The sequence below is a fragment of the Odocoileus virginianus genome, chromosome 25 (genome assembly GCF_023699985.2).
Source record: "Odocoileus virginianus isolate 20LAN1187 ecotype Illinois chromosome 25, Ovbor_1.2, whole genome shotgun sequence".
In the NCBI taxonomy this organism is placed as follows: Eukaryota; Metazoa; Chordata; class Mammalia; order Artiodactyla; family Cervidae; genus Odocoileus; species Odocoileus virginianus.
The window spans coordinates 13,545,722-13,558,177 of NC_069698.1; the positions used below are offsets into that span (position 1 = coordinate 13,545,722).

The 12,456-nt window shown below is 40.8% G+C and overlaps 1 protein-coding gene across 2 annotated transcripts in view; it reads left to right on the top strand.

Moving 5' to 3' along the window:
• Positions 1-12,456, top strand: part of GABRR3 (gamma-aminobutyric acid type A receptor subunit rho3) — a 46,804-nt gene that overhangs the window by 22,550 nt on the left and 11,798 nt on the right. For both annotated transcript variants that reach the window (XM_020879874.2, XM_020879876.2), the window contains exons 5-7: positions 1,310-1,392; positions 2,431-2,571; positions 8,572-8,724. In XM_020879874.2, coding sequence (XP_020735533.2) covers positions 1,310-1,392; positions 2,431-2,571; positions 8,572-8,724 — 377 coding nt within the window. The remainder of the gene's footprint in view (positions 1-1,309; positions 1,393-2,430; positions 2,572-8,571; positions 8,725-12,456) is intronic.

The following is a 12,456-nucleotide window of genomic DNA, read 5'->3' on the forward strand; positions in this document are numbered from 1 at the left end:
CTCTGCATAGTCAGTTTAGCCAGAGTCCCCCATCCTCAATGTCTGATCACCCTCCATGTCTGATAAGGTTCCTCATCCACCTCTCCAGCCCCCAGCTGACATCTGACCACCCTGGCCTCCTTCAGCAAGAATTCTGTTAGGTCCATTTAGCCAGGTTTCCCCCAACCCCTTATGCTGCCTCTTAGTAATTTTCCATCCACTGACTTGCCCTCCCCCATCCTGGCCTCCTTGTTCCTTTGCTATAAATTCCCAGTTGTTATGTTTGGAGTTGATCCCAATCTCTCCTTCCAATTAAAAAAAAAAAATTATAGTAGCTCTCCTAAATAGAGTCTACCTTACCATTTTTTAAACAAGTGTCACGAATAATTTTTTCCCTAACACTGTCTACCTAATCTCCTTGGCTGTTAATTTATTTATGTGTACTCTGAAGGAAGGAGACTGCAAGACTTCAGAAATCCTCTTCTAAAGTACCAGGAGGATGCCAAAATGAGTATGTTTTGTGTCGCAAGGTTATCCAGACCCCTCCGTGGCTTGGCATTTTCCTGCATGACTATTGAGAGTAGAATTCAACGCACAGCAGATAAAATGATTTTCCCCTCTGACTGGCTGAGGGGTGCCATGGGTAGGAGCAGCTGTTGCCTTTGTTTTTTGCAGACCTGCTCAGGGGCCTTTTGTGGGTACCACAGTTCAGCAGCCTCTGCCTGAAGCCAGGAAAAGCTAGGAGGACATAAAATGTGAAGAACAGCCCTCATCAGTATGTAAGCCCTTTGACTTAATAGCACCTGAATTATGCATTGTGCACTTAGATCTATAACTGAAAATGCTGCAGGCTTTCCCCTCACTCCTGCAAAGATAATTTTCTCAGGTAAACTTGCTTTGTGAAGGAAACCTTTACTCATAGGTTTTTATCACCACCATTCCAGCTCTTTATTACTGGAAACTATTTAAGTGTGAATCTTCCAAAAACCAGAAAATATTTAAGTCTATTTAAAGTCTTCTCGCTTTGAAGTGTGTTTTTCTGAAGACATCTGAGCCAGAAAATATAGAGGAAGCTGACCAGGAAATGGTGAGATCAGAAGCAATTCTTATAGCAGGAATTCACTCATTAACTCTGGGTCTTAAGCAATCACCCACCTTCCTGGGTTTGCTTCCTTATGGGTTACTTGGATAGAAGACGGTAACACCTGTTTGGCATTATTCTTCAAAGGTGCACAAAACAGGCCGAGTGTCAGATAGCTTTAAGCTACATTACTTATTTGACCGTGTGGTGAAATGACGTGCAGTTTTCTTTTTCTTATTCTTCCTATAGGATAACTGTTTCAGCAATGTGCTTTATGGATTTCAGCAGGTTTCCTCTTGACACTCAAAATTGTTCCCTTGAACTGGAAAGCTGTAAGTGTAAACTCCCGAAGGAGTGAGTACCTGTGGTCTGAACACATCATCACATACTTGCAGTAAATAACAGACTCTTAACATGTGGACCTTTTGATATAGGTTAAATATGTTTATCCAAAATAGCTTATCAGTTGGTTGGTTGGTTGGTCTTTTTGGTAAGAATAATGATGACAAATTGTCTCACAGATGAGAAGGTAAAAGAGTCAAGGAAAAAATGCTACATATTCTGCATATTCTGCAGTTTCCACAATGATTTTAAAGGAACAGCTCCCTAAAAAGGTATATTCTTGCTAATGTTATTAACATAGAGTGGCAAATTTAGAAAACGCTGCATTTATGTTCTCATATGAATCCCAACCTTCCATTAAGTATACCTCGTTTCCCCAGAAAAACCCAGCTCTAGATATAGGTCCCCCAGTCAAAGCCCTGTCAAAGGGTATTCGAGCCAGAGCCCTGTCAATTACTTAGATCCACGTGCCCCGCCCCCAGCTATTTTTGACATAACTTATTAAAAGCTGACTGCCATTTTTCATGATGCAGGTAAAGTGCTGGGAATCTCAGTGGATGTCTCCTACAGAGACGATTCTCCCCAAACCCATTGGAAACTCTCTATCACACTATTTGATCTTACAAGAAAATTTTCTACAAGCCCAGCTCACTTTGCAGTTTCATCCAAGAGGGTCAGAAAACCAAAGCTTGAGGCCGAAAGCCTTGGTATCAGGCCTGTGAGTGAGAGGCAGTGCTGTGATATCACAATGCACACAGATAGGGAGCAGCTATTTGGAGAGTTTTTAAAGCATCATGTGGGCACGAGAAAACCCAACCACACTCTGTCAGTAATCAGGGCCTAATTTGGGGAGGGTTTTTTTTTTTTTTACGATATGGGTATTATCAGTCTTTTGGCAAAGATATATTTCAGAACCATGACACTGGAGCAGACCCTGGGGATACAGGACTTTATAAAACACCATCATGGACCTCGTGGAACTTACAGGAGCTCATTCTAATTGCAGGGATGTTATTTTCTTGTCTTAGATGCCTACAATGAGGAGGATCTAATGCTGTACTGGAAACATGGAAACAAGTCCCTAAACACTGATGAGCATATTTCCCTGTCTCAGTTTTTCGTTGAGGAATTCAGTGCGTCCAGTGGATTTGCTTTCTATAGCAGCACAGGTGCAGTATTTTATGTGGACAAGTCATGAGCATTTATTGAGCATCTGCTGTCTGCAAAGCACATGAAGCTAGTCCTGAGTCCAAACAAGCCTCCCATTTGACCAATAACATCATCCCTCTTTTCCCAACAGCCGTCTCTATCTTTGCAATACAGGTCTTCTTCAGCTGACAATGGGGTACCTCCCAGTAAACCCATCATGAGTTGAAATACATTTAATACACCTAACCTCCTGAACATCATAAAGTAGCATCAGTTCAGTTCAGTTGCTCAGTCGTGTCCGACTCTTTGCAACCCCATGAATTGCAGCATGCTAGGCCTCCCTGTCCATCACCAACTCCCGGAGTTTACTCAAACTCTTGCCCATCGAGTCGGTGATGCTATCCAGCCATCTCATCTTCTGTCGTCCCCTTCTCCTCCTGCCCCCAATCCCTCCCAGCATCAGGGTCTTTTCCAATGAGTCAACTCTTTGCATGAGGTGGCCAAAGTACTGGAGTTTCAGCTTCAGCATCAGTCCTTCCAATGAACACCCAGGACTGATCTCCTTCAGGATGGACTGGTTGGATCTCCTTGCAGTCCAATGGACTCTCAAGAGTCTTCTCCAACACTACAGTTCAAAAGCATCAATTTTTTGGTGCTCAGCTTTCTTCACAGTCCAACTCTCACATCCATACATGACCACTGGAAAAACCATAGCCTTGACCAGACGGATCTTTGTTGGCAAAGTAATGTCTCTGCTTTTTAATATGCTTTCTAGGTTGGTCATAGCTTTTCTTCCAAGGAGTAAGTGTCTTTTGATTTCATGGCTGCAGTCACCATCTGCAGTGATTTTGGAGCCCAAAAAAATAAAAGTCTGACACTGTTTCCACTGTCTCCCCATCTATTTCCCATGAGGTGATGGGACCAGATGCCATGATCTTAGTTTTCTGAATGTTGAGCTTTAAGCCAACTTTTTCACTCTCCTCTTGCACTTTCATCAAGAGGCTTTTTAGTTCCTCTTCACTTTCTGCCATAAGGGTGGTGTTTATCTACACATCTGAGGTTATTGATATTTCTCCCGGCAATCTTGATTCCAGCTTGTGCTTCTTCCAGCCCAGCATTTCTCATGATGTACTCTGCATATAAGTTAAATAAGCAGGGTGACAACATACAGCCTTGAGGTACTCCTTTTCCTATTTGGAGCCAGTCTGTTGGTCCATGTCCAGTTCTAACTGTTGCTTCCTGACCTGCGTACAGGTTTCTCAAGAGGCAGGTCAGGTGGTCTGGTATTCCCCTCTCTTTCAGAATTTTCCACAGTTTATTGTGATCCACTAAAGTAGCGTAGCCAACCTTAAACAGGCTCAGAACACTTATATTAGTTTATGGTTGGGCAAATCATCTAATGCAAATCCTATCTTAGAGTGTTGACTATGTCCTGTAATGCAATTGGACACTGTACTGAAACTGAAGAAACAGAATGGTTCTCTGGGTACCGAATGATTGTACGTATATCAGTTGTTTGCCTTCAAGATCATGGGGCTGACCAAGAGCTGGCTTGCTGCTGCTGCCCAGCATCATGCAAGAACATATGGCTAGCATGGGAAAAGATCACAATTCAAAACTGGAAGTACAGTTTCTACTGATTATGCATCACTTTTGTACCATCAAAAAGTCAAAATAAGTCAAAGCATCCTAGGTCAGAGACCATCTGTACACATTTCTGTCTTTATCATGTAAACACCTTTAACTCGATGTCTTGCTTCCTCTAGGCCCCTGCAGTCTACTCTTCATAGAGCAGACAGAGTGTTCTTTTGAAAACGTAAAGAGCACGATTCTTTCCTGTTAAAACCCTGCAGTGTTTTTCCACCAAACTTAAGGCAGAATTTAAGCTTCTCATCATGGCCCACAGGCCCTCCATGATCTCTCTCGGCCTAAGGCTCTGACCTCACCAACCACCGCGACCTGGCCTCCCCACTTCTTGCTTGTCTTCAAACACACCCACCTCCTTCCACCTGCAGGAGTTCTGCTTTCAGCTTTCTTTGCCTGGCATGTTTTCCCTGATTTTTTCATGACCAGATTCCTCATTTTGCTCAGAACTTTATTCAAATATCATCTCCTCAAAGAGTGCATTCCTAGCCATCCAGTGTACAATAAACCGCCCTCCTCACCATTCCACATGTGTGTGTCTTCAAAGCACTAACCACCTCCTGAAACATCTCTGTTTGACTGCTTTCTTGTCTGAATGCCTGACTAGAGAGAGTGCAGGGATCTATCTGTCTGCCTTGTTCTCTGTCACCCAGCACCTCAAACATGCCTGGGGCGTGATAGATGCTCAATAAATAGCAACTGAATGACTTGATCAGTAAAGTGATTCTTGCACTTTATATGCCTATGAGAAGTAAGTACAGATATTGGGGAAATTTTCAATTTTATTTCAATACTTCTGTATTTTTTTGTTGTTATACAGACATACTTTATAATGAGAAAGATTAAAATGGGCCCCTGTATGTGTGTGTGCTCAGTCAGTAAGTCATATCTGACTCTTTTGTGACCCCATGGACTGTAGCCTGCCAGGCTCCTCTGTCTATAGGACTTTTCCGGCAAAATACTGGAGAGGGTTACCATTTTCTTCTCCAGGGGATCTTCCCAACTTAGGATCAAACCCAAGTCTCCTGCATTGTAGGCAGATTCTTTACCACCAGCACCACCTGGGAGCCCAAAATGGGCCCCTAACATTACTTTTGTTAAAAGAGAAGAATAAAGCATTTTGAAAGTTGTATTCAAATATCAACTCATCAATGATATCTGAGTTCATTCAAGCATTTCTTAGGTTTCAAAAAGATCAGCATGTAGAAGTTTATTTTAGTTCACAAGTAGGCAATAGTCCTTCCTCACATTTTCCATGAATTATCAAACCAGGTCACCTGAGCGCCAAATTCAAGTGTTTTTCTCAAATTAAACATATTAGTTTCATAAAAATATTTTATATTTTGTCTACATTCCTATCATCAAAACAACCACCATAACTGCCACTCTTAAATCAGCTATACAGAAAAAGACTACAATTCTGGCTCAGTTACAAGAGTCAGAAGTATAGTTACAATTATGAAACTTTAGCTTCCCTTTGAGAGTTGAGCCACCAGGTCCTCACTTATTCCCCTTGGCATTGCCTTCACCAATGCTTGTCAATATTAACAAGTTGATGAGGACCTCTGTCCCCTCATGCCTCTCAATGTCCCTCAGAATCATGCCCTGTTAATTTAGAAGGAAAAAGAAATGACTGCTGCCCTTGGGGGATGCAGTGAAGAGTTAATCTTTATTGCAGCTTAATGTAGTGGCTAGAAGCACAGGCTCTAGAGAGAGATTGCATGAGTTCCAATTCTACCACTGATCAGAAATGTAATCTTAGACAAGTTGCTTGATCTCCCTCAGCCTCAATTTCCTCATCTTTAAGTTGATTTCATAATACTTTCTACCTCGTAGACTTGTGAGGATACATAACTTAACACTTAACTTAATAATTTAACTTAACACTTAATACATAACACTTAACAATAACTTAGGATTCTGTCTTAAAAAATACTAGCTAGTAGCTATCATTTTCACCATTTTTATCAACGTCATTATCTTTAGCCTTTCAACACAGAATGAAGCCTTCCCATCAACAGGCCATTGAAGGTGGCAGTCTTTGGATATAAAAATCTTCTTGAACATCGTCTTGGACTAACTGCCCACTTACTGTCCACCTCTTCCATGTTCCTGCTGCCAGTTCTCCAGCCCTTCTCTTTCATAAACTTCCTTTTTTTTCTACCATGTGGTAACCAGCTGGAGGTGGGTGGACACTTCCACCCAAAATTTGGTTCAGATGTCAAAACTGGTGATGGCACACAGATGCTGAAAGGGTATAAAGAGATTTATTACTCACATAATGAGGTTGTCTAGAGAGAGCAGGGAAGGCTTCAAAGCATATCTGAAAATGTCTTAAGAGAACAGGAAGGGGCCTCTGACTTGGGGCTCTTTGGTGCTTAGAAAGTGAGACTCAAGTGGGGGCTCCTTGCATGGGGCCATGTTTTCATGGTTTGATCTTCCCATCAGTACAGAGAGAACATCTGGCTCTCTTCCTAGCCTTCCCAGGTGTGGAGCAGAAGAAGTGAAGCTAGAAAGCTATCAGCAGTCAAATATAAAAATAGAGTCCTACCTTTTTCCACTCCCGAAATGAGAGCTCCACCCCTTCCCAGAGCAGCACTACCTTTCCCGGTGGGTCAAGGGAGCTCTTCCCAGCTACAGCTTCGACAACAGAACTATCCCTCATCTCCCCATCCCAGAAAAACTGCAAGACAGAGCAACATGTCTCCTGCTTGGTTGCCAAAAAAAAAAAATTATTCAGAAAATTATGGGTTAAGAAAAGACCTCGTTACCTAAATACTTTTCAGAACATAAAAGCATATGCATAAGTGTGTCTTTATGAAGTACTTTCCAGCTTTTCCTCATCCCTTATAATCTCACAATAATTATATAAAGCTATAACATCAGAGGTGCTATTATTCCACTCTATAGCCATAATCAAAGTTCTCAATTGCAAACTATAATAAAGTGGGCTGTAACATGGGTAATACAAGACAATGAGTAGCTTAAAAAAAGGCATATTTTGACTTTAGAGTGCACTACATCATGTATCTTTTATTACCCTTGGTAATGAAATTGTTTAGTGTTCCTGAAGCATATCAACTGATAGTGAGAGAAGCTAAAACAAGTAGGAAAAATAAGGGTAACCAGCAGTTAATTAAGAATAGAATACTAGGCATACAGTCTGCAAAGTCAGTGCAGATTGACTAGGTGAATGTTTTAGGCTAAGTGCCTAAATGTTTGCCTGATCTGTCTAGTAAGTTTGCCATCTTGGGTTAAGAAATTACTACTGAGGAAGTAGAAGAGTTCTCCAACTTTGCAACTTCTATAATTTAACTTTATTATTTTTAACCTATAGTCTCTATGACCTGAATAATTTGGATCACAGTAAACTGCATTTGTAATGGAAAAATTAATCCTACCACTTATTTATAAAAGGTATATTTTCATTTTTTCATTATTCATTGCTTACTTTAGAAAAGATTTAATAAGACTGGCATCAGTTGTAAAATAAAGCAAGATGATATGAATGAGAAATGTGAGAAAGAAAAATGTAAAATAAGCATAAGTTATCATATAGAATCTAACATGTAGCTATCAGGAAATGGCACCAGAGAAGTCCTATAGATGGTCCAAAAGCATGCTCTTACCTTCTAAACAAGGAACCAAGGCTGGTTCCTTGCAGCCAATGTGAAATGGGAAACTAAACAACTATGTGTATTGACATGACCACAATTGGTGCTTTGATCAGTACAAACTAATACCGACATGAGTTTATATAATTCCAACAAGAGGCAAAGAAACACCATTTGGCTACTTTTCAGCAGAGTAGTATAGATAAATTAATGGTACCCTTGAAACTTTGAAATAATAAAACAGTTTACGGATACTCCCTTCCCCCAGCCCCTCTTTGAATCCCTAGTTATCTGGATCCTAACTTGGAATCTAATGACAGAGGAGCTGCTGTGAATCTTTTCCTCCAGATGAAATGTTTCATTTCATTTGTTATAGCTCATAAATGGTTTATTGGCTCTTGCATCAGTCATTAGTCATATATTGAAGACTTTTTCACCTGCAGAAACACTTTAAACACAATACATTTTGGAGAAAGGTCTTTAAAGGCCATCCCACAAAATATAATAACCATTCATCCCCGAACAGCAGATATGAAATTTAAAGGGGAATCTTTGAGTCAGATAATTAAACCTACTGCAATTCAGTTAGTTCAACCAACATTGGAGGCCCAGGTCCTATCCCAGTACTGGGTAAACAAGGGTGGGTTAAGTTCCATGTTACCTAGGAGCTTGGAGTCTAAAGAAGCAGGTTGTTATCACTAAGTATGTCATTTCCACACAAAAAAAGCCTGTTCTGACGAAAACTTTGGCTTTTCCTCATAGGTTGGTATAATAGGCTTTTCATCAACTTTGTGCTAAGGAGGCATATTTTCTTCTTTGTCCTGCAAACTTATTTCCCAGCTATGTTGATGGTAATGCTTTCCTGGGTTTCATTTTGGATCGACCGAAGAGCTGTCCCCGCAAGAGTTTCCTTGGGTGAGTCTTTCTGTACCTTTGTGAAATGTTAATGTGGGATAAACATTAACATTTAACATTAGCATTAGCATTAACATTAACATTAGCATCCACGAGGAGGGTGGATGAGTTGGTGATACGTGGAGAGGCAAAGAGGGTGATGGGTTAGTAGGGATGGTTATGATGTGCACACAGTATTTGACTTGACCGCTATAGGGCAAATTGTAGCTGGACTCTTTCCTCGGAAACCAAGACATTCAGTATGAAGACTGCACCAACTGACCCAAGGTGGAGGATAGGAAAGAGAGAGGGTGAAGTTATGAAGCATAAACAGCCTCACTTCACAAATATCTCTTTTCTGCCTTTCAGGAAAACCTCCCCATCTCCTGCCCAAGTTCACTTCACTTTGCCTGACAAACCCTTACGTTGCAGAAGTTTTCAGTTCAAATGAGTTCACACTCTACTATTGGTACCTTGATAAATTACCTCTTGGAGAGCCGAATGCTTGAATTTGGAAACATAAGCCTTAGTTAAAAAAAATTAGGGCATAGCCTGTTAATAAATACTAAAATCAGAATCAATTGCAGCAGAATTTTAGGTGTCGTGGCACTTCAGAGGTTTCATATGGGGAAACATTGCCAGCCTCATTAACAGGTGTGATTGTCACTCTATCTAGAGACATCACAAGCCACTGTCACACACACAGATTTATGGAAACCACTTCAGACCCACTTAGCGGTTTTGATTGAGTCCTTACAGAGTGGAGTTGCCAAGCTAAGTCCTGAGACAACATCTTACTTAATGAGAACCCAAGAGTCAATCCCACCTGCCTTCTTGGCTGGTTTGGGGGAGAACTCTCTCATTTGGGCTGATTTTGTTCTTTCACCCGTAACGCTCTATTTAGGGAGAAGATTGTTATAAGTGGTTCACAGTCATCGCAATTATCACACAATTCATTCCAGAAGGAGTGATTTCTAAGTTAATGCTGACAAATTACATGCATACCTCTAAAGATATTTGAAAGACATAAATTGTCATTAATATTAATAACTTGTTCACCTCTTTCCCGTACTAAAAGTTTCAGTTCACAAGCATTTGAGTCTTGAATGTCTTTAAGGGGAAAAATACCATCTGAATGAGTAACTAAATTATTGTGGCTGTTCCTTCATGTCAGACAAGCCTGGTCCTGATGGCAGTGGGGCAGTATAGACCCAAAGAGGAGACTATAAAGGCCCATTTCCAGCCCTTGAGACAGAAGGAGAAAGGCATTCAGTCTCTAAAGGTTTATGGACACGAGTTTCAATGGGATCCCTGAAGCTGACTGCTTAGCTCTTATATCATGAAAATGACAGCAATAAAAGCTGGCTCTCAGGCAGGTTGGACTGAAGGCGCAACACTGAAATTCTGTGCTTCTTGTGTCTCCAGAGCTAGGAAATTGCTAGGCAGATTTATATAAAATCATATACAAATCAGAAGTGTCCCTCCTTCATTTTAATAGAACAAACATTTCTAGAACATTACTCTGTTTTCAGGCTTTTGTTTCCTCCCATCCTCAGGTTCTTTGAAAGATACTTTGCCCTCTGTTTTTTTTTTTCAATTAATTTATTGTTTATTGAAGTATAGTTGATTTACAGTGTTGTGTTAGTTTTGGGGATACAGCGAAGTGATTTAGATTCCTTTCCATGATAGGATATTACAGGATATTAAATATAGTTCCCTGTGCTATGCAGGAGGTCCTTGTTGTTATCTCTTTTATATATAGTGGTGTGTATCTGTTACTCCCAAACTCCTAACTTACAGGTGCACCTCGCGGGGTGCAGAGATCCAGCCCAAGCTCCTTGGCACGTGGTTTGGCGTGACATCCTCCAGAGGAAGGATACCTCTTACTACTTTTTACAAAGATGGAGTTTGGGCTTGCAGAAGCCTTGTAATTGCTTAGCTCACCTCCTTTTCATCTTGCCCAAGTTCAACCCTACCACCAGAGCGATACTTCTAAGACACTAATGTGATCATCATACTCTCAATCTCAAACGTGATTGGAGTTTAAATACACTCAACTTGGAATTCAAGGTGTCCCTTGAGGCTTGTCAGATAAAATACAGGACACTGGGTTAAATTTGTGTTTTAGTTAAGCACCAAATAATGTTTTAGCATAGGAACATCTGAAATATTGCCTGGAACACACTGATACTGAAACATTATTCATTGTTTATCTGAAATTCAAATATAACTGAATATTCTGTGTTTTCATTTGCCAAATTTTCAGCCACACCCCTGCCCCAAAATACTTGCCCTAATAGTGAAAGTAGCTCAGTTGTGTCTGACTCTTGGCAATCCCATGGACTGTAGCCCACCAGGCTCCTCTGTCCAAAGAACTCTCCAGGCAAGAATACTGGAGTGAGTTGCCATTTCCTTCTCCAGGGGATCTTCCCAACCCAGGGATCAAACCTGGGTCTCTGGCACCGAAGGCAGATTCTTTACTGCCTAAGCCCCCAGACTTACTCTAATAAGCTTCAATCACTTTGAATATTCAGTGTTCTCAAACAGGCCCTCATGCCTATCTGCTTATCTCACTTCTGGACATTTGTTCTGACTCCCATTCTACCTGGAATGCCCTCCCTACCTGTCTTTCTCTGGCAAATCTAGCTATTTCTAAACAAGCCAAAAGCCTTTACTGCTGGTTTCAGGCAGTTATGATCTCTCTCATCTTTGAACCATAGAGCATCCTAAGGAACCTACTTCATCTATTTCATGTTCAGCCGTGGCGTGACTTGGTAGCTCATCTTGTCTTCTCTATTAGAATATGAGCTCTTCAAGGATGGTGACGAGCACAGTGCCCTGCATGTATTTTGTGCTTAATATATAGTTGTTAGACTGCCAGTATTTCGCCCACCATGTTTTTAATAGCTGTTATTAACTGAAAACAATGATGATTCATTTCTCATTAAGACTCTTCTGCATTTGGGTTAATTTGCTGACTGAGGATGAATCATTTGCTGGTTAAGACCCTTCCACATCTGTCACGTTTCAGATAAAGAACAATAGAGGCAGAACAGCACAGAGTATCAGTTGTGATTAGGCAATTCTATTACTAGAGATATGAGCAATCATAATTCAGAGCATGTATTATTGGGTTAAAATACTAGTCTATGATTCCATTCAATTTTACATGGAGAAAGAGTGAAGAACTCTTACAGAGTTGTTCAAGGATGTTTTTACTGTCATGAAGAGTTCTCTTCTCCCCTCTCTCATCTTCTTCCTTCCTTGCTTGCCTCCATCATTCCTCTTGGGCCCCTCTGCATTCCTGTTGGGTATCCCCTTCACATACAATGTATGAAGTAATGGGGTCATTTATCAGGAAATAGATATTTCCTGGCAGAGGAAGGCAACTAAAACTCTCAGACATGTATTCATTCATAAAGAAAAATGCATAATGGAGGATATGCCACATACCTGGAAAATAATACCTAGAAGCTATTCATTTTACCATTATGGAAGTAACTAGAACATCTATGCAGTGGACTCCGGCACCACATCTGTGAGATAATGGTTGGTACTTTCTGTCCAAAGAGCAGTATTGGGGTATCCAGCCTACCTTCCTCTCCCTTACATCACTTAATATTTTCTTTCTGCCTTGGCCCACAGGGAAAATGTTTTTAACTCATTTAAAGATGAATGTAGACATCTTTCCTTTCAAACGAGCTCCCTACAACACAGCTACTGAGGGGGTGAACTGACCTAGTGGTTGTGAGT